The 23,335-nt window shown below is 41.0% G+C and overlaps 1 protein-coding gene across 5 annotated transcripts in view; it reads right to left on the reverse strand.

The window, feature by feature from the left end:
• The window catches only part of RIMKLB (ribosomal modification protein rimK like family member B), a 55,794-nt gene that overhangs the window by 25,347 nt on the left and 7,112 nt on the right, over positions 1-23,335 (reverse strand). For 2 of the 5 annotated variants that reach the window (XR_014252427.1, XM_082420294.1), the window contains exons 1-2: positions 21,019-21,324; positions 10,235-10,468 (exon numbers count right to left, since the gene is read on the reverse strand). Coding sequence is in view for 1 of the 5 variants with exons in the window: in XM_082420294.1 (XP_082276420.1) it covers positions 10,235-10,409 (175 nt within the window). In the remaining 4 variants the exon portion in view is untranslated. Of the gene's footprint in view, positions 1-10,234; positions 10,469-18,720; positions 19,360-21,018; positions 21,325-21,344; positions 21,431-23,335 lie in introns of those variants that run through there. The other 3 variants (XR_014252426.1, XR_014252428.1, XR_014252425.1) reach the window with 3 other exon arrangements.

Genomic DNA, 23,335 nt, shown 5'->3' on the forward strand with positions numbered 1-23,335 from the left:
TCTAGTCTTTCAACTTTTCTCTTCGTTTAAAATTCTTAATGAAAACCCGATTTGGAGGGGAGAACCCAAGACGTATCAAATTCTTAAGTATTCTCTAAAAGAGAAGTGATGCTTGTCATTCCAGTTTCAAAATCTCTGGGTTTTGCTGCTCAGCTTTTCACTTTTTTAAAAAAAAATGCTTTCTCATCCTTTCTCTCACCAAAAGCCCATTTACTATTCTGCCAGTGACCCATCTCCTTTGCCATTTATGTTTCAAGTGCTACTACTTCAGTAAAAACTTTATATTAGTTCATCTTGGAAGGGGGAGGAGGGAAGACTAACTGAAAGCTAAAGTAACTTGCTAAAGGCAGTCAAAACCAAATTTAGGACAAGAAATCTAACCTGTTCTTTCTCAGGCTGTGAGTTCTACTTAGAAATAGCAAGGAGTCAGGGTAAGAGATTTATAACTTCTGAGCTCCCTACTTCCAGCTAAATTCACATAACAAACTTTAGTTGTTTAGGTCAATAATCCAGAATGCTAATCCATTACTTAACTGACAAAGCTATTAAATTCACCACCACATGTAAAATAAAAAGAGTTATATTAACAAAAAAGACGAGATAATTCTGAACGTTCTAAAATACTCAACTCACTATAAATCTATTTATCAATTAATCTACTTTAGGACATTAAAAAAAGATTGCCGCAAGAGAGCTTAGGTCACACAGAACTGGTGCCTACTATAAATGCAAAACTGTCTTCACATGAGAATTGTCCTCCTAAACTTTTTTTTTAAAAAATCACTGGCTTGGGACTTCCCTGGTGGTCCAGTGGTAAAGAATCCGCCTTCCAATGCACGGGACGCGGGTTCGATCCGTGGTCGGGAAACTAAGATCCCACATGCCGCGCGGCAACTAAGCCTGCACGCCCCAACTATTGAGCTCTCGCATCTCAACAAGAAAGCCCAAGTGCCGCAAACTACAGAGCCCATGCGCTCCGGAGTCCACACGTCACAACTAGAGAGAAGCCCGCGCACTGCGAACAAGAGCCTGCGTGCCATAAGGCAAGATCCCGCATGCCTCAACGAAGATCCCATGTGCTGCAACTAAGACCCGACGCAGGCGGGGGGGGATAAATAAATGAATATTTAAAAAATTATCACCTTAAAAAATCACTGGCTAGTTTCCCCCACCAGGTCCCAAAAATGTAGGATGAAAAGTAATTACCCAAATTTTGAGACTAGGACAACTGATAATGGAAATTTACAGTACCAAGGGTCAGATAATTCTCAAAAGAGTTATATAAAACACTAAAAAGTCTTTATTAAGGCTGGGTTAGAACTCATACATCTAAATTATCAAATATCAAAAACAAGAATAAAAGAATCCATTCTTTTGAGAATATACATGCCTTCTCTATCTGCTTACCTGCTTCCTACGAAGATATATTTTATGTTTCCTATCAAACTACCCCTGTTTAACATCCTCAGCAATCCTTTTCCTGTCCAATTTGCTTCCAAGCCTTATCTCACTATTAATCCCAGGTAGCAAGAAAATTCTTCTCTTCAATGGTATGCTCTTTGGGGAATGATAAGGAACCAATAAAATTCCTTTCCCAGGTCCATCAGTGGTACTGAAAGAAACAAAAGGAAGTCTACTACAACAGTGTGTCTCATTATCACTGAGCACTGCCGCTTTGCAGCTGACCATCATGTGTTTGAAAAAAAGAGAGAGAAAAGGAGAAAGAGATGAGGAAAATCAGATTATGACTGTCTGTTTTAAAAACATCTTTTATTGAAGGTAATGACTGGCTAGCTTCTGCTCTAAGTACCTTTAAAAAATGCAGAATCTGGGGGTCAAGACAACCGACCCTACCCCAAAAAGCAGGTAGGACATATCAAATGTAGAAAAATGTGATGCCACTAGCTAAATAATTCTAATTAATCTTACTTTTATAAATGCTGGCATTCAAGCTCTGAATGTTTGAGTACATTCTCTTTACCTTTTCTATAGATAGAAAAAAATGGCTCAGGAGAAAATATTTCATGAAAGTGATAAAAAGATAAAATACCCTTAAAGGACTCATCCACTTATCCACTCATTCTTTTATTCATTCAAAAACATTGAGCATCTATTTTAAGATACTCTGAGCCTTGGGATAAAGTCCTAGCCCCACTTAAACAGTTTTGAGGAGGATGATGGCGGAAAGTGCATGTTAAGTATTTGATAAAGATTGGCACATAGTAAGTAGTTAATAATTGTTAGTGGCTATCAATTACTCTTAGTTTACAATGGTGGGTTGGGGTAGGCTGACGGCACATATGGTAGCTGTTGATTCTTCATCTCCTTTTTTTTCTCAACTCCCAAGCAAACTTGATTTATTTGATATCTGATGCATAAGGTCTCAGTATTAGAAGCAAGAAGATATATTTCTATTTTGCTAACTTAACATGAAAACTATGAATTTTTTTCTTACTATTATCCAAATATGAAATGTTATATCTAACCAAAATTACATTTTCTTCCCCCATAAGATAGCAATCTATACTGAAATAGTTTAATAGAAAAATATATAGAAGAAAAGTGGGGAAATGTATCATTTAGGTCGCTATTAATGAAACCAGCCATAAAAATTTACTGCAGTCTCCCAGCAACAGACTCATGTAAAAAAAGGGAGAGTGTAAGCAAAGTATCTTTGTGATATCCTTTAAATGTCAAGTCCCTGTCCACTTTGAATAAGAGTAAACTTTTTAACAGTGGCTCCAGGTTAAAGACAAATATTTATATCAGTCTGTTCTAACCTCCTTTTGGCAATCGAGAGCGGGTGACCTAACTACATGATATCTAGAAATTTCTCTACTTATCAAGGAGAGAATTTACCAGCAGACTTAATTTAGCCGTATCAAGACAACCAGTCTGACCAACTGCAAAACAGTTTAGTTTAAAAACTAAATCAGCCACGATAGCTAGATCTAACTAGTTCTAAGGCAGAAGCTCTTTTCATTGTATCACATGAATTCCCTCCAAAGCCCTAGCAGCATGACAGCTGGAAGACTCCTTTCAACAAGAATATACTCTAATGGTTAGGTTAGACCTATAATCCTAAATACTGGAAAGCCCCTGAATTTTGTTATTTGCCTTGAAGGAAGAATTTAGAGATTTGAGCTTCTCATCATTCCTTTGCTTTAAGTTCCCCAATGCCTTCAGAAGGCCATTCAGTCTGTTTCCAAATCCCTCATACTCTAAAAAAAGTTTCCTGTGGCAGTACCTAACAGATTCCAAGGCTTTATCTTCAAAAAGACCATGATTCCAAGTGAATAAAAGTAATTACTTAATAACCAGTTTCACCACTGTGTACCATGGGTTATGAGATCCCCACTCTGAAATAAGAAAGGTAGTATTAATTGATTTCTGCCCTATCTATGCCAAGTAACCAAGTCTCTGAGCGTCTACTTTTGGCAATATGTTCTCTGGAATTAATTTCTGTAATGGGGAAGGTTATTTGATTTGTAAGCAATTAAAATATCTCTAGTTAACCTGAGCAAGAAACAACCTATAATCTCATCAAAGTGCCATACCAAAAATGCTTAAATTCCGAACTTTCTCCTTCTATCCTTGAGTCAAAAATTTTCATCAGTTCCAATGTTCTCTCCATTTATTTTAATTTTATTAAGAAAACTCCTAAACAGAAAATAAAAATACTATAATGAATCCAATGTACCATCACCTACTTTCAATTATCAACACATGGCCAACCTTGTTAGAGTCAGAGTAGTCTAGCTCATCCCTGTCCTCTTGAACATTTTCTTTTCCCTAAAGGTAACCATACTTGGAAAATTATGATTTATCCTTCTATTAACTATTTTTTAAACCAGCAAAAGTTACAGTCACATACCCATCCTCCCCTTAGAAAATAGTATATGCCCTTTTTCCTAACAATAATTTCACTTAACATTGTTGTATTTTATGAAGTAGGTTTTCAGCATGTATCTCAAAATAAGGAGTCTTGGGCACATACATTTTCTTAATTGGGACACAAGAAGCACTAATCAAAAAATAAGAAAAAATAAACCATACTTAATTAAATTTAAAAACTTTCACTGACCAGAAGATGCCATTAACAGAGTGAAAAAGGCAAGCCACAGAGTGAGAGAAGATATTCACAGTACATGTATCCAGTAAGAGACTTTTCCCCAGAATATAATACAAGACTACAAAACAAAAAGAAAAAGAGACACACACCAATTAAAAATGAGTACAGAGAGGATTCCGGGAAGATGGAGGAGTAGGGAACATCAGGACTCTGTCTCGCCACCTAAACAACAAATGCATTGTCAGTCTGCTGAAGGATAATGAAGGAAAATACTGGCATGGTAAGTGCAGTTAATTTTCGTCAATTTCAGCTCTAGAAAAGTAGCAACTACCCGTCCCCCATTCTTTAGCAATACTGCACTTGGTTCTGGAGCAGCTGACATGTCTTGCAGGAGTCAGGGTGGTCTATAAGGACACTGCCCTCCAAATATCCGGCATCTCTGCTCTGATGGCTGGATGCAGCTTCTGATCAGAGGTGCAGACAAAGAGGCCAGTAGCCATTTTTGTTGCATCACTCCTCCCACTTTTACAAGCCCCTCCCCTTCCAGCTGAAGTCACTTCCAGGGGACTTTATTTCTTCAAATATCCTCTTTGCCCCTTTCTCCCTTGTCATTTTTCCCCTCTCAGAAGCCATACACTAAACACTAGGACATTCAACTGCACATATGGGGAAAATTTAAAAAGTGACTGCAAGTGCCTAGGGAAAGGTTCAGAAAAGACCTTAAAAGACACTAAGATTGCACCTTAGGCTGATCTGAAGTACAGAGACAGCCTACGACAATCAAAACAACAAAAACAGTAAACAAAAAACAGCAAACCCTGGGGAAGGGGGAGACTGATTTCCATAGTTTCCACATTAGATTCAAATGTGCAGAATTCAACAAAAACCAACAAGGCATACAGAAAACCAAGAAAGTATGGCCACTAAAAGGAATGAAATAAATCAACAGATACCATTCCTGCAGTCCTAATTAATGGCAGAGAGATTAGACAAAGACATTAAAAGAAACTACCTTAAAGATGCTCAAAGAACTAAAGAAAGATGTGAAGAAAGTCAAAGAAACAATGTGTTAACAAAATGTTAATACCAGTAGACAGAAAACATAAAAAAGAAACCAATAAGTAATTCTGGAGCTGAAAGGTACAATAACAGAAATGAGAATTCACTTAGAGGGATTCAAAGCAGATTTGAGCAGACAGAAGAATCAGTGAACTTACACATTGTGGGAGTCCCAGGAAGACCGGGCGGGGAGGTGGGGGGTGGGGAGTTGTGCAGAGATAATATTTGATGAAATAGTGGCTGAAAACTTCCCAAATTTGATGAAAGACATGAATATAAACATCTAAGAAGCTCAACAGTCTCCACCTTATGAACTCAAACAGACACATGTTGATACACTATACTTAAACTTTCAAAACCCAGGACAAAGAGAGAATTTTGAAAAAAGCAAGACAGAAGCAAATCATCACATTCTATGGATCTCAATAAAATTATCAGCAGATTTCTCATCAGAAACTTTGGAGGCCAGAAGACAGGGGGCTAATACATTCAAAGTGCTAAAAGAAAAACTGCCAACCAAAACTCCTACATCCAGCAAAACTCTAATTCAAAAAAGAGGGAGTAACTACCACTGGCATTTTTCACAGAACTAGAACAAAAAATTTCACAATTCGTATAGAAACACAAAAGACCCCGAATAGCCAAAGCAATCTTTTTTTTTTTTTTTTTTTTTTTTTTATTTATTTTTGGCCGTGTTGGGTCTTCGTTTCTGTGCGAGGGCTTTCTCTAGTTGCGGCGAGCGGGGGCCACTCTTCATTGCGGTGCGGGGGCCTCTCACTGTCGCGGCCTCTCTTGTTGCGGAGCACAGGCTCCAGACGCGCAGGCTCAGTAGTTGTGGCACACGGGCCTAGCTGCTCCGTGGCACGTGGGATCCTCCCAGACCAGAGCCCGAACCCGCGTCCGCTGCATTGGCAGGCGGATGCCCAACCACTGTGCCACCAGGGAAGCCCCCAAAGCAATCTTGAGAAAGAAAAACGGAGCTGGAGGAGTCAGGCTCCCGGACTTCAGACTATACTACAAAGCTACAGTAATCAAGACACTATGGTACTGGCACAAAAACAGAAATATAGATCAATGGAACAGGATAGAAAACCCAGAGATAAACCCACGCACATATGGTCACCTTATCTTTGAGAAAGGAGGCAAGAATATACAGTGGAGAAAAGACAGCCTCTTCAATAAGTGGTGCTGGGAAAACTGGACAGCTACATGTAAAAGAATGAAATTAGAACATTCCCTGACACCATACACAAAAATAAACTCAAAATGGATTAAAGACCTAAATGTAAGGCCGGACACTACCAAACTCTTAGAGGAAAACATAGGCAGAACACTCTATGACATACATCACAGCAAGATCCTTTTTGACCCACCTCCTAGAGAAATGGAAATAAAAGCAAAAATAAACAAATGGGACCTAATGAAACCTAAAAGCTTTTGCACAGCAAAGGAAACCATAAACAAGACCAAAAGACAACACTCAGAACGGGAGAAAATATTTGCAAATGAAGCAAATGACAAAGGATTAATCTCCAAAATTTACAAGCAGCTCATGCAGCTCAATATCAGAAAACCAAACAACCCAATCCAAAAATGGGCAGAAGACTTAAACAGACATTTCTCCAAAGAAGATATACAGATTGCCAACAAGCACATGAAAGAATGTTCAACATCATTAATCATTACAGAAATGCAAATCAAAACTACAATGAGGTATCATCAGACACCGGTCAGAATGGCCATCATCAAAAAATCTACAAACAATAAATGCTGGAGAGGGTGTGGAGAAAAGGGAACCATCTGGCACTGTTGGTGGGACTCTAAAGTGATACAGCCACTATGGAGAACAGTATGGAGGTTCCTTAAAAAACTAAAAATAGAACTACCATACAACCCAGCAATCCCACTACTGGCCATACCCTGAGAAAACCAGGCCATACCCTGAGAAAACCATAATTCAAAAAGAGACATGTACCAAAATGTTCATTGCAGCTCTATTTACAATAGCCAGGACATGGAAGCAACCTAAGTGTCCATCAACAGATGAATGGATAAAGAAGATGTGGCACATATATACAATGGAATATTACTCAGCCATAAAAGAAACGAAACTGAGTTATTTGTAGTGAGGTGGATGGACCTAGAGTCTGTCATACAGAGTGAAGTAAGTCAGAAAGAGAAAAACAAATACTGTATGCTAACACATATATATGGAATCTAAGAAAAAAAAAAAGGTCATGAAGAACCTAGGGGCAAGACGGGAATAAAGACTCAGACCTACTAGAGAATGGACTTGAGGATATGCGGAGGGGGAAGGGTAAGCTGGGACAAAGTGAGAGAGTGGCATGGACATATATACACTACCAAACATAAAATAGATAGCTAGTGGGAAGCACCCGCATAGCACAGGGAGATCAGCTCGGTGCTTTGTGACCACCTAGAGGGGTGGGATAGGGAGGGTGGGAGGGAGGGAGACGCAAGAGGGAAGAGATATGGGAACATATGTATATGTATAACTTATTCACTTTGTTATAAAGCAGAAACTAACACACCTTTGTAAAGCAATTATACTCCAATAAAGAGGTTAAAAAAAAGAAAAAAGAGGGAGAATTTAAGACATTCACAGAAAAGCAAAAGTTGAGGGAGTTCGTGAACCTGTAAGGTGAAATGAAAGGACATCTGCCAGTAACTCAAAGTTGTATGCAAAAAATAAATATCTCAATAAAGGTAAATAAATGGGCAATTAGAAAAGCTAACATTACTGTAACAATAGTTTGTAACTGTACTTCAGAATTTAGAGACTAATATAATTCAAGAAAAAATAAACAATCATTAGTATAAAAGTTAGTATTGCTATAACTTTCGTTTGTAACTCCAACTCTTGTTTTCTATATAACTTAAGAGACTGGTGCATTTAAAAGGATTATCAGTTTATGTTTTGGGCCACAAAATGAATAAAGGTGTAATTTTGTGACATCAACAAATGAAAGGGGTGGAGACAGAGTGGTAAAGGAGCAGAGTGTTTACATGGTACTGAAGTCCAGCTGGTGTAAATTCAAATTAGAGTAGTATAACATAAGGATGTTAAATGTAATCCCCATGGTAAACGCAAAAAGTAAATGAAATATACACAAAAGGAAGTAAAAGGAATGTAAAGATTTCTACAAAAATGTCAACTAAACACAAAAGAAGACACTAATACAGGAGACATCAATAAAATCGGCAAAACTTTATCTAGATGGACTAAGAAAAAGAGGGAAGACTCAAGTTACTAAACTCAGAAATGAAAGGGGGAACATTACTACCGATTCTACAGAAATAAAAAATATTATAGGAGAATGCAGCAGTCCTCTCATCCACAGTTACCGCAGTTAACTGTGGTCCAGAAATATTAAGGTGTACTGAAATATATGAGCAAAGACAAAGAAACAGCAATGAGCATAAATGACATTGAGCTTTCAGAGTGAACATACTGATCCAAGGCAAACAATACAGACTAATAAGAGACAAGGTTGGACAAATGGTCTATCTGCAACATTTACAGCAGAGTTAACAATATGTGAGAAGAGGGATTTTATTCTAATTTCTCCACTTAATTCTTCAAGAGTCTGTTTCCTCACCTGTAAAATGATAATATTACCTTCCTTACAAGATGGTATGAGATTTAAATAATTCAAAATATGCGAAATGTAAAAAAAAAATACCTAGAAATTCCTGGATTTATGGAACATGCATCAATGAAAAGTCTTTAAAATAAGATTAGAGGGGCTTCCCTGGTGGCGCAGTGGTTGAGAGTCTGCCTGCCAGTGCGGGGGACACGGGTTCGGGCCCTGGTCTGGGGAGGTCCCACATGCCGCGGAACGGCTGGGCCCGTGGGCCACAATTGCTGAGCCTGTGCTCTGGAGCCCGCGAGCCACAACTGCTGAGCCCACGTGCCACAACTGCTGGGGCCCGCGTGCCTGGAGCCTGTGCTCCGCGGCGGGGGGCCACGACGGTGAGAAGCCCGCGCACCACATAGTCCTGCTCGCTGCAACTAGAGAAAGCCCACCCACGTGCAGCAACGACCCAACACAGCCAAAAATAAATAAATAAAAAAATAAATTTATTAAAAAAATAAATAAATAAAATAAAATAAGATTAGATTTAATGTTATAGGGAAGTAGAGAGTTTCTGAAGGTTTTATCATGTTAAGATGATAAAAGTAGTGTTTAATGAATGAGAAAGGGCTAGAAAGGAAAGACTTTTGAAAAAGACATAAAGGGCTGTTGCGGCATTAAAATTTGGGGCCCTAAGATCCTGACCCAGGACAGTAAGAAGAAGGAGTCAGAATAGCTGTGGCTTGGGGGAAAAAAAGCAACAAAATTTTGTGGCATAAATGGCTCTTAAGGATGAATTAGGTCAAAAGAGACAGAGACAGAAAAACTGAAATAAGCCCATGAGTGAAATTACCTTAAAAGCAGATCTGTACTCTGCATTATTAATTCTCACAATAACCACCTCTCCCTAATAGAAAGGACCAATTTAGCTGTAACAAATATTTTTACAAAGCTTAAAGATTCCTGCAAGTCAGTCCTAAAGAATTTCTACACATTTTCAAAATATCTTCCCCTAGTAATCTGAAAATAATATGAACTACTGAAAATATTAAAAATACTCATCACCAATTAAGTCAAATCATTTGGACACTTTTATCCAGAGAGAAAAGCTGTATTTAACACCATACATGTAAAGTATCTCATAAAGAAAAAAGAAAATGAGAATTACACATGGATTTTGATCAATTTACTAGAAGGACCCTGATGGGGTACAAATTCCCTTAGAGGCACCTTATAAACAAGGCATTTTAAAAATAGAAAACAATAATGGAAGAAAACTAGTAGGTAATCTTCAATTTCCCTCCCAACTATTTCCTAAATAATACAATAAAGGGTTTAACAAATACCGGTGTTGCCATTTCTTCCATAAAATATACTAGATTTTTAGACTAGATGATACTTAGTAATAATAAGGCTATTAACAAATCCTTTGCCCTAATTATTCCTAAAACATGCAGAGTCACCAAATTCTAAGTAAAAATCCAAAGTTACTTAACTGTAGACTTACCCAGGTTTCCTTGCTCGACTGTTAGCACCACCTCATCCATCACCACAGCCCTAAAGTCCAGTTCCTCCTCACAACATTTGGCCTTTAATGCTCGCAAGATCTCTTTTTGGGGATAGTCTTCCCTGATTCGACGATCTGTCAAAAACCACAACTTGGCAGCCACAGAGCTACACATCTTGCTCTGCCTGTTCTTCCTTTTCTGGGATTACTTCCTCCTGAATAGACTCTTTCTAGCTGGAAAAGAAGATATACATACAAAGTAAATCGAGAAACCTACTCAATTTTTTGCTTTCACACAAATCACACCATGATTATATACTAGCTATGAAAAACAGGAACTATACCCCGTCTTTTCTGTCACTACAAACTCGAACAAATTATGTATATTCATGTATCTGTAGTTATTGTTCAATTATCTTCCTTTATTTCATATATGTGTAGTTTCTTATAAACATTTATAGGTATGTTTAAAAATCAGATGGTAGCACATATTACTAGATGAGCATCAACAATGACGTCATTCACATAGCAACTTTAGTCAAAATAAGTAATTTGAGAATGTGGGGAAAAAATTTTAAACAACTGCCAAAGTTATTTAAATAAATGCCAAAGTTCATTCACTAAAATTTGTTTTTCAGTCAGGAGACAGCATGCTCTTACTCACTGTTTTTATTCTATTTTTAAACAGAATTTTTCTTAAACAAACATAGCTTGTTTACTAGAATGTCACCAACAAAAAACAGAGAGTGCTGCTTCTCAGAGTTTATATCATGAGCAAGACAACTGAAAATCATTTTCATGAAAAGAAGAAAAAAGTTACACGTTTTACTAACAAGCATAATAAGTGATTTCTAGTATTAGCCCAGATGACATGGCAAACCTAACACCGAAGGACAGGACAAGGGCAAGGAATAGAGGAAGCAACGGCCATACAGATGGACGGCTGCCAGCATCACAGCAGCCGGGACTGGTCCCTTATACACCGTTCACGTGCTTTCCACAGTCTCAGCCAGAAGGGCCTGCTCCACAGATGCACACAGTAAGAGCAGAACATCATGGGACAGAGGCGCTACCACACACATACACATACACACGCACACACACCACCCCCTCCCTCAAGACCTTGACCTGTCCCGCCTACCACACCCACATACCTGCCTGGGGACCCACAGTCTCAATGGCATCAGGGGATTGGAGCTCAATTTACACACGAGGAACATGGGATGTGGCCTTCCAGGCGAATGGAAAGGGTCTCACTCAGAAGGAAAGCTCCACAAGTCACACCAGAGCATCTAATGTAGAGATGTCCAGTTTCCCTTGAGAGGGGAACTATAAAAATGCCCTTAAAATGTTTACAATGGGTAGGTTTTGAAACAACCTGTCACTGACCTCCAATACTCCGAAGCCATGTCTGTGCCTCCCCTGACACTTAGTTCTTGACCACTGTCTGTTCTATGATTGACTTCATTGCATGAAATTGCACTGCATTACCAGGGCAGTTGTGGACCCAGCAGAAATCACGATGGGATGTTATAGCCACTGGCAACTGGGAAGCAGTTATGGCATGTCAGCTTTCAGGAAAATGCCCAGGCCACAACCGTAACACAACATGGTGTTTTCAGTGATTCTATAACCAGACAATAAAAACACTCCAGGGCTGCAATCTCACAGTCATGCAGCAACTCCTAAGAGATGATGCCAATGGGCATATCCATCTTGTCTGGCTTCATGGCCACAGCCCTGATATCCTCATGTAAAGTTTGGGTGTTTCTACACTGGTGTGCAACCAACAACTAACTACAGGCTCATATTAGGCTCCCCATCGCCTTTCATTTTCTTTTTAATGAAAGGGCTCGAAATCCTCATGAACCTAGGGTTCTAAGAAATAAAATGATTCCCCTCTCTGTCTGGAAGACATGAACCAAAGGTAGAGAGCGCATCATTGGCCGCAACTGGACCACATTCTTTCAGGGGGGATGCCCACACCCCCTAATCTGGAACTGGAGGCATGCTCTCGCCCTGCAGAAGAAGTGGTACCATGGGGGCTGTCACCTTGTCCTGAACTGAGGTATCTTCAGTTCGATCACGTAGAATACATTTTCTTTATCACCTTCAAAAGATTTTTGTGTTATGCCCTGGTTTTCCTGTAAAGATTTGTAGAGGTATGCGACACTGTATTCCAACTCAGTCTTCCTGTACAAGTAAATGACATCACCAGTTTCTAAAAGGCAAAGTGTGCTTAACAACCCTCAGCTGACTGGTGTTGGTATCTTCAAGTGACACCTGTCTAGATTTTTTATCTACTATAATTTTAGTCATCTCCAGAGACCAGTTTATTATTGCCAGGGAGTGAAAGGGCACAACCTCTTCTCTGCCTAGTGGTCCACCCCAGTTTCCACGGGAGGATAAGCGGCTGACCATCCTTGGTGCCCAGAGATGCTGCTGTAGTGGCTGTTTGCCTTTTTCAGACAGTTCCATTGGGATTCACATTTAACAATACCCAGGAAACAGGTAAAGACGCCAGCCGCAAAGCAGAGGCTCTGCATCTCCAACAGCCCTCCTGGCCTGAAAGGCCACCAATGCATTCCTATAGGCCAGGCAGAGACCAACAGGTTGGTATCTCCTCCCTGACTATGATTTTAAAACATCTACTTTTCTGTTTTTTTTCCCCATCTGTTAACATCAAGGAAAAAGACAAAACAAAAAAAGCTGATAAAAACTCAAAAGCATAACAGTAAACCTACACAGCCTAGGAGCCCAAAGTATGCCAATAAAAGGTCAGTACTGAAGTTCATATCATATCCACTGTTTTAAAAGACAGGAGGGACTTCCCTGGTGGTCCAGTGGTTGGGACTCTGTGCTTCCACTGCAGGAGGCATGAGTTTGATCCCTGGTCGGGGAACTAAGATCCCGCAAGCCACACAGCAATCAATCAATGACAGGAAAGAGTCCCCTGTAAAGTAAAATGGTTCCCCTTTTTTCCCCTGACACTTAAAGTAGTAGGTTTGGCTACCCAATAACATATCTGTAGGAAAAGAGTTTATTCTCCAACAGTGTAAGATCAATAGAGCATTTGCAAACGTCCACATATACACAGGAGTTGATTTTTCCTCTTAGAATAAAAAAAAAAAAATCAGATCTATTAATTCTCTATTTTTTTATTTCTCCAAAAGTACCAAAGAAAATAATATATAAATATCAGATAATAAATAAATGCTAAACTAGCCTTTTTGAAATAAAGAGAAATCTATAAAATTTAATTTTATATTATAGTTTTCCCGTGAAAACTTCTGGATAAGCACACCAATTTTTATGACTGTCATCTTCAAATACTCCAGGCAAGGCTAATTAAATGAGAATCATAAACAAGGTGATTTCTTGTGAGGCCCCCTTCCCAGTGGTAATTATTCTGGTAAAGAAAAAGCAAAATCACAATCTACCATCTGACGATATTAAGGGCATCTCTTACTACTAGAAAAATTATTTATTCCAGATAAGATATACCAAATGAACTTAGAATCAAAAGACTGAAAAAGAAAATACGTTGGAGGAGAGAATATATACATACTTAAATATAAAAACTAGAATTTACTCAATTTGGCAATAACTACAGCTGTACTTTCAATGACATCGTTCTGTCCTGGATGTGGATTAGGTTTGTACAGAAAAATAACAAATGTGTGAATAGGCACTCTTTCACTATTATTTCCTGTAACTCTTTTCTCCTGACAGCTTTCCCCCTGTACATAATCCCCAGGGCTTCATTCTTAACCCCTTCTTTCCTTTCTCTAGAAAAGTCATTCTCAGTCCAGTTTCAACTACTATCATTGACCTACTAAATGTATTTTTCCAACCAGGAGTTCAACTGAATTTCAGATCTTGTTTCAATATGCCTAAACGGGCATCCTTAACTAAATGCCACCCACTATTGCCTCAGTTAAGCAAGTAAAGTACTGCAGTACATATTTATTGAAAAAGATTCCACAAATCAGTGGACTTGCACAGTTCCAACCCACATTGTTCAAGGGTCAACTCTGTGTGTGTGTGTGTGATAATATACATACATACGATAAATATATATATATATACACACACATATAATAAATACATGCCATAACAGAAGCATAATGTTTAAAGATGTTGAATGACATGCCTTATCAAACTCCAAATACTGGGCTATTCTAAAACTAAAAGTTGAATGAACACTATTTCAAATTAAACCTCGGGTATTATAGTAACCATTTTACAGATTAAGAAATGAAGATTAAGAGAGTTAAGAAATGCACCTAAAAAAAATTTTTTTTAACTAAGTAATACTAGTAAGTAGCATAACTTATATTTCCAGAGATTTTCTTAAGTCCCAACAGTCTCCCTCCAAATCATACTACGTGCCTATATTGACTTTAATTGTATGTTTTAACACCTACTTTGTTATGCTTAAGGTTTTAAACCAAGGATCTGTTTATCAAGGCTTTTCTCTCAATTTCAGTAAGTTCTAATGCTTCCCCGCCTCCCCAAAAAATCCAAAACACAACAAAACACAATCTGGGATACAAATGAAATTTTACCCTCTTTCCTTTCCTTGCCTTATCCAGTGTCTCTTTAGGAGGTGGATCTGAGTTACTGTTAGAAATGAGAATGAATGGGAATAAGGGGCAGAGAGACAAAAGCATTAAGAAAGATGGGAGAAAGGTAGGAACACTCCACTGTGTGTGTGTGGGGGGGGGGGGGGGTGCACTTATTAAAGGGGTACAGAAAATGAATCATAAAATGAAAATCTCAGAAGTCTCAGAGAAAACCGATTAATAGTGTTAAACCTGTTACCCATCATCCACTAAAAGTATGTCCCCTTTGGGGCTTCCCTGGTGGCGCAGTGGTTGAGAATCTGCCTGCCAATGCAGGGGACACGGGTTCGAGCCCTGGTTTGGGAAGATCCCACATGCCACGGAGCAACTAGGCCCGTGAGCCACAGCTACTGAGCCTGCGCATCTGGAGCCTGTGCTCCGCAACAAGAGAGGCCGCGATAATGAGAGGCCCACACACCGCGATGAAGAGTGGCCCCCACTTGCCGCAACTAGGGAAAGCCCTCGCACAGAAACGAAGACCCAACACAGCCAAAAATAAATAAATAAATTAATTAAATTTAAAAAAAAAAAATCCACCTTCCACTTACTCCTCTGTAGTAACAGATCTGATATTTACCTGAGCACACTGCCATATGACTAAGAGACTGCATTTGTATTCCGTAGGCTTTCTTGCAACTAGATATGGTCGAAGAGTGCTGAGCCAAAGTACTGCACTCCAACTTCCAGGAAAGCATGCTAAAGAGATGTACTCTTCCTTGGCCCTTCCTCCATTCTGCTACCTGGAATGTGGGTGTCATGGCTACACCTCCAACAACCATCTGGACAGAGGACAAGAGTCGACCCTAGGAAAAGCGCAGCTACGTGTTAGAAGAACTTGAATCCCTGACAACTGCGCAGTGCTGTGGCCTTAAACTGCTTACTATCTCTTTTTCATGAGGAAGAAATAAACTTCCAACTCAATGATATTTTGGGATTCTTTATTATAGCCAAAAAAGATAAAACTACTAAGTACACAAAACTAAGCATTCAACTGCATAATACATTCAATTAATATTTGAGTGCCTACTACGCACTCTCCCTAAAGATACCATGGTAAACAAAAGAGACAAACCCCCAGCCCCGAAAGAACTAAAAATGATCTGATGTTAAAATGTCATGAATAAGAAAAAATGCTCAACATCACTAAGCACTAAGAAATGCAAATAAAAACACAAAACTACCTCACAGGATGGTTACAATAAAAAAAAAAAAAAAAAAAAAAAAAAACCCCAGAAAATAACAAGTGTTGGGGAGGATGTGGAGAAACTGGAAGCGCTGCCAACTGCCAGTGGGAATGTTAAATGGTGCAGCTGCTGCCGAAAACAGTATGGCGGTTCCTCAAAAAATTAAAAATGGAATCACCATACAATCCGGCAATTCCACTTTTAGGTATATACCCAAAAGAACTGAAAGCTGAGTCACAAAGATGTATCTGTACACATATGTTCAGAGCAGCATTATTCACAATAACTAAAAGGTGGATGCAACCCACGTGTACATTTGACAGATGAATAATAAGCAAAATGCATGTATCAGAATCTAATGCCTTAAAAAGGCATTAGATTCTGATACATGCTTACAACATGAATGAACCTTGACGACATTATGCCCCACAATCTAAAGTACTCTAATTCACAGAAAGTAGAATGATGGTCGTTAATGGCTGGGGCGTTTAAAGATTAGGGAGTTACTGTTTAATGGGTATAGGGTTTCGGTTATGCAGGACGAAAGAGTCTGGAGATGGATATGGTGATGGCTGCACAATATGAATGTACTTAATACCACTAATCTGTTAAGACGGAAGTTTTGTGTGTATTTTACAATAAAAAGAAAACTGGAAAAGGAAAAAAATTGTCATGAGCAAATTAACATGCAAATGTTTACACATTCCCAACTAAAGGGTCAAAAAAGTGTTACCTTTACTTAAATAACCTGTAGCTTTGTTACTAAAATTCCCAAAATAGTCTGTGGTATAAACAAAACCTAAGTTTTCTCTGGAATCCAAATAACATTTCTAATGATTTCACTTAACAGAGAAATGTTACATCAGAGTATCTCTGGAATGTGGCACAAAATTTAAAAAATGTTCCTGAGATGCAATGCACAGTACAGCTCAAAGTTCATCACATTTAACATGTTAAATGTCAGGCCTTCCTTCAACATTTTCTTTCTGGACACTATGCTGTAAAAAGGGTTGGGAAGCTGTTAACATATTCAAGAAGGCTTTGCAGATATGGCTAACTACATCACATGTCAAAGGAATAAGCTAACAACTGAGAACTCCAAAGCATCAGGGAAGAATTCCAAGCTTGCTGTATTTGGGCAAACCTGCATGAATTTTCAAGATGTAGTTTTCTGATAAAGCATCAAAGTCTGAAATACTGCCAAATACGGGACAGCGGAGCAGTAACACAGAACCGGTCTGATCTTATATAGCAAATCCATGCTCTATCTTGGAGACCTTATTTCTATATTTCTAAGAACATGAAGCTAAGAGCTAGTATCAGAAGTGGTGAAAAGAGAGAGAGATGGAGAGAGGGAAACAAAAAGGGGACTGTTAAGGAGCTGAATAGAGCAAAAACATTTAAGAAGTAGGTTTGGATTATTTTTTTTGATCACAACTTGGTGGTGTGCTGTCACTTTTGAAAGAAAGGTCGTAAAAACAAAAACAAAAACAAAACTTGGCATATCAACATTTACACAAATTTGTTCTGCTAATTCATCAATTCACAATCCAGTAGACTCCTCCAGACATTGCTGGGAGAAGTGACTGACAGGGGAAAGGACCAAACAGTAAAGCTTCCAAGTAATGAAAGACAATTTACCCAACATCTGTACCTAATCCGCCCCCCCTCCCCCGCCCTCCATTCAACCTCTCTTGAAACAAGAGGACCAATAAAATTAGACAGTAAACTCTATGAGGACAGAATCCCCATCTGTTGTATTCCCTACTATTATCCCCAATGGGCAGCACAGAACCTCAAAAGGACATGGTTACGGGTTAGGAGTTACTTTAAAGGACTTTGTTATGCTGAATTACAAAGGAGTATCAAAAAACCAGAGCTATTTTCAAAATTAAACACAAGGCAAATTGTACAACATAATATCTAAACGTAGCTGTTTAAAATTTAAAATTTTATATTTTCAGTTTCGCATAAAAAACAAACAACCCAAAGCTATTGCTACTTTCTATCATCATTATACAACCTTTGTTAACAATTAAAGTGGGGCCTGGGGTTAGGGGCAGTAAGGAGAGGAAAAAAGATATAAGCAGATGGGTTCCGTGCAGACCAGGCTCTAAGGGAGTAGATCTGGCTAGCTCTGTGACTTTTGTCCTCCAAGCCAATTTTGAAAGGGAAAAAACATTGGAAAAGAAAACACTGAAAATGACACCATGGCATCAGTTACCATGAAGCCAGAAAATCAGTCCTTTTCTGCAAACCAAATATTTACACAGATATATATGGCACATAAATCTAAAATATATTATGTACAGATATTTTTGGAGGTACTATATTATTTCTTCACAACACTTAATATGACAAGCAGGAAAATTCCCAAGTAACGCAGGACAATTTACCCAACACCTGTATCTAATCTCCCCGATTGAACCTCTCTTGAAACAACTGCACATGCCAGTACAGCTAACATCTAAAAATACTACTTTCTTCATTGTTCTTATCACTATCTACCTACCACTCAATAGCGTAACAATAACAATTCTAAAGGCTCTTTTCTCAAATGCTTATGACTTAATCCCACTTTCAGAGAATATTCTTTGTAAACTAATCAGCCATAAAATCTCTCTACAAATCCACCCCCAAAAAAACAGTTGTCAGCAAGCAACATACAATAACTCACCCTCCTTACTTTATGTTTGGTTTTCTCACTCTTCATGGGCTGTTTGTGGGTACAGAAGTTCTTCCTCCACCCATTTTCTGTGTTTAGGTCTCTATACCTACTCCCCAGAAGAAGATGATAAAAGCTATGTCCCAAAGTGTGGAACAACTCACTCTACTCTGTCCCATTCGCCTAATCTGTTCCAGTGTTGATGGTGTTCAGTCTTTTAGCTCATTGGGAGGGGAGAGGAATTGAGAGATCGATAAGTCTAGTGACTTACCCCAGCAGCAAACCCCATGTGAATACAAATTGGGGAAAGAAAGAATTGGGAGATAATTTAAAAGGTATGTTTCATCCTGTGCCCCAACAAAGTAATGCATGAAGTTTGGCTGGTGTTCAGAGAAAAAAAGAATGTTCATTTTCGAACCTTCTTTACAGTATGGCTAAGAAGTGGTAGAAGATTTACAAGATATTGCTGGTATTTCCCTCTGGTGAGGAAGAGGGGACCGAATGAGAAGGGAAAAGAAAAAAAGGATAATTTCTTCTTGTCACTCTCCCCTGCACCCCCAGATGCTATCATATTCAATAGGAAACATGAAAAAAAAATTTAAAGCTATCCAACTAGAAACTAAGATAAGTGGAATTTTAGCTCATAGCCAAAAGTCTGAAGGTTAGATATACAGCTCCTTACCCCCTACAGGGGGAAAGGCAGGAAGAGAAAAGTGGCTCTTCACTGAGTAGAGGGCTGCATGTGACTCAATTTGCTGCTCCCCTTCTTGGCTCTGTTTTCAGAATCACACAGACTGCCTCCCTGCCTGACAAGCAGACTCCAGCACCTGGCGGGGGTAAGAGAAGACAAGGGAGAAAACAAGGGAGACAGAGAAACAGAAAAACATCAACAGCCATGTTGCCAAACTAACAACTAAGTCTATGACATGAACGAAGAAAACTAATACCTAACCAAGATAGACTGGAATAAACAAAAGATCACGTCAAAACAAAATAGGCCTCCTCCCCTTTGACACACTAACTAAATCCAATAACCATTATAAAAGAAATCTAACTATATTATGACTATATTAGAGCTTTTCATCCCAGAAGTTATGGTGACTCTCCATGACTAAAATTTCAGAGAGTGCTTTATTTCAAGTGAATATCTTAAAAGTATTTGGACAGTCAATTGTTTAAGAAATCGTTTTTTTCTTTTTAAAAAGACCTTAGAACTATCCGATGCTATGAAATAAAATGAAATCTAAAGAACATAACATTAACATTTTAATGGTTACAGTTAAAAATTATATCATCCATAAATATAATCAAGCCCACAAAAGGAAAACCTTCCACATTAGGCTGCCCATACAGTTTCCATACAGATTTCAAATTTAACCCAACTCCACAAAGATGTGGGAACAATTCCTGTAATTAATGAGAAAACGGCACAAGCAAAGAATTTACATCGAGGTTACATTCAACACGGTTACTATAATAATCCCACTCACAGAAGAGAATTAACGCCCCATCTCTATCCGTAAACACAAATGGGAGAAAATACAGGGGATGACAAATCTGCTATTAGCGATAAGGAAAAATTAGTAAGGCAAATCTGAAGTTATTATCCCCTAACTACTTTGGATTTATTGCGGGGGGAGGGGGGGGGGTAAAGATCTGCATCATGGTCAAATGCTGTTAAAAAAAATCAAACGAGACAAGCAATTACTGTCACCCATCTTATTCAGAGGGCTTTCAAAAGAAAAAGAGGAATGGCTGTCACTCTTCTAAAAATGTACACGTAAGGAGAAAAGCGTGGAATTAAAACAGAATAACTGCGGGACCAATACCAGCCCCTCCCGCCTCGGTCACACACCACAGGAATCTGTCTGATGGCAGCAGTGGAGGCAGAGATCACCACGCTGCCGAGGACAGGTTAGCGCCACGCGTGTGTGGCTCCGACACGCATCCCCAGGGTCACCACACCCCCTCGCCGAGGGGAGACCACACTGCTCCCCGCCCGAGGCCGCCGCCTCCCTCCAGCCTCCCGCACCCACCGGCCTCCTCAGCCCCTCCCGGCGCAGACGCCCACCCAGCCCGGGGTCCGCCGAGCGCCCCGCCGCCCCCGGCTCTGAGGCGACCACCGGCCTCCCCAAGCCCCGGGCCCCAGCCGCGCACGGCCCCGTCCTCTCTCGGGCCCGGCCCCGCTCGTCTGGAGCCCGTTCTGCCCAACTCGGCCGCGGCGGGCGGCGGGCAGCGGGCGGCGGGGGTCGGGCGCGCCGCCGCCTCTCACCACGACCCCCGGGGAGGGAACGCGAGGGTCCCGCTCACCTGGCTGGGGCGACTCCTCCCTGGCTCTCGGCCGGCGGCGCCCGGCTGGGGCCTCCGAGGGCGGCGCGGGCGGGCGGCCGGGCGGGCAGTAAGTCCGAGGAGAGGAGGGGGAGGGGGTCGGGATGCCGGGAGCCGCCTCCTTTCTCCGCCGCCGCCGCCGCCACGGCTCCCACAGCCTGGCCCGGCGCCCTCGCCCACTCGCCTCCTTTCTCACAGCCGCGCGGTCGGTCTGGCTCTCCTTCACCTCACACACCCACACACACACTCACCCCCCCACACCCACACACACCCGACTGCTCCTCACTCCCTCACACTCCCTCACTCGCCTGGCGTGCGCGCGCGCGCGACCCCGCTCTCACAGCGCGCGCGACGCCGGCGGAGGCCGCCCCGCGCTCCCCCAGACCTAGGCGAAGCGCGCCGTCCGCCCGCGTGCCGAGGACCCGTGCGCGCCCCGGCCCCGGCCCCGCCCTCCAGGCGCGGCGGCGCGGCGGCGCGGCGGCGCGGCGAGCTGCCGGCCGAGCGAGGGGCCGGGCCAGCCAGCCGGCCAAACCTGGCCGAGCGGATCTGACACCTGCGTCGGGACCCGACCCCCAGGCGCCCCGTCTCCACTGGCAACCCTCTCGGCCTCTGGGGTCGAGGAGAGGCGATGGGGCGCGCGCGCGCGCGCGCCGGGAGGAAAAGGGGAGCGCGAGAGCGCTTCGAGGACGCGCTTTCCCCACCCGCCCCCAAACCGTCCTCACTGAGAAAGGGAAACGGATGGAGGGGCGAGGTTTGTTCCCAACTCGAAACCGCGTGGTGAATCCCTTCCGTTGTACACCTTCCCCGCCCTCACCGTCCCTCCTCCAGCCCCATTCACCCACACTCTGAACCCTGAGGCGAGCCCACCGAGTCTCCCAGGCGCAGTGTGCGGAGTGCGTGTCCGCGCCTCTGCGCCTCCCGCCCGTCCCCGCCCACCTCCCGCGCCGCTCTGAGGACCGCCTCCCCCTCGAGCCCCCTCAAACCGTGGTCTCCCCTCCGGAGGCAAAGGTTTGGGGGGCAAAGACCGTAAACACCCATAAGGTCCTTGTCCCTGTACAGAGTAAGGACAATGCCTCTGTAGATAGTGAGGCCAATTTTTAAACATCATGTATTCGCCAGGCTTTAGGCAGGTTTTAAGATACAGGCGGGGCACCGTGGTACAGCCAGCTCTGCCGCTTAGAAAGCAGTGTAAACCTTGTTACTTAACTTGTTAATTAACCTAGTTACCTAACTTCCTGTGATCCCTTGTTATGAAAAGAGTATATTCCAAGGTTGTTGTGTGAATGAAATGTGATAATAGACTTACAAGCATTTTGTAAATTTCCAAACTGTGTAAAATGAATGTTTTACACTTATTTTCATTTACACTTTAGTGTTTCTTCGCAGTATGGCTGAGAAGGGGTAGAAGATTTTTTAAGATGTTGCTGGTAATTTCCCTCTAGTGAGGAAGGTCAAAAAACTCCTCCACAAAGGAGGGTACGAATATGAATAGGTTGGAAGCAACCTAAATATCCATCCACAAATGAATGGTTAAAGATGTGGTATGTATATACAATGGAATATTACTCAGCCATAAAAAAGAATGAAATAATGCTGTTTGTAGCAACATGGATGGCCCTAGAGATTATCCATACTAAGTAAAGTTAAGCCAGGCAGAGAAAGACAAATACCAAGTGATGTCGTATGTGGAATCTAAAATACGACACAAATGAACTAACTTATTTACAGAACAGAAACACAGACAGAGAACAGACTTCAGGGAGGGGGGTTGGGGGAGGAATGGAGTGGGAGTTTGGGATTAGCAGGTGCATTCTATATAATAGACTATCCAAACAACAAGGTCCTACTGTATTGCACAAGGAACTGTATTCAATATCCTGTGATAAACCATACTCTATATGGAAGATTCATTTCCAAATAACCTTAGTCATTTATTACACCAGATATCCCAGATGTGAGAGAGTACGTCCTAACACGTTTGCCTTCGTGCAGATCACAACCCCTTCTCAGTCCCCTCAGCCAACAAATTCTTTTCAGCATTCCTTTCCCAATCTTTAGGGTCTGCTTTTTTTTTTTTTTTTTTTTGCTGATTTATTTCAGGGGGACTTGAGAGTCCCCTGACTGAGAAATGTAGTTAGGGTGTTAACTAAGTGTTTACTGCACGTTTTGACACAGAGTAACCTAGGATGGTGAACTATTTTCACGAAAGATACGTTTAGAGGTACAAAAGTGTTATACGATATATACTACCTTCAGAAGAAAGGGGGGAAAAGTCTACAGAACTAAAATGTTGCTATTT

Source organism: Balaenoptera physalus (assembly GCF_965194825.1).
Source record: "Balaenoptera physalus genome assembly, chromosome: 13".
Taxonomy (NCBI): Eukaryota; Metazoa; Chordata; class Mammalia; order Artiodactyla; family Balaenopteridae; genus Balaenoptera; species Balaenoptera physalus.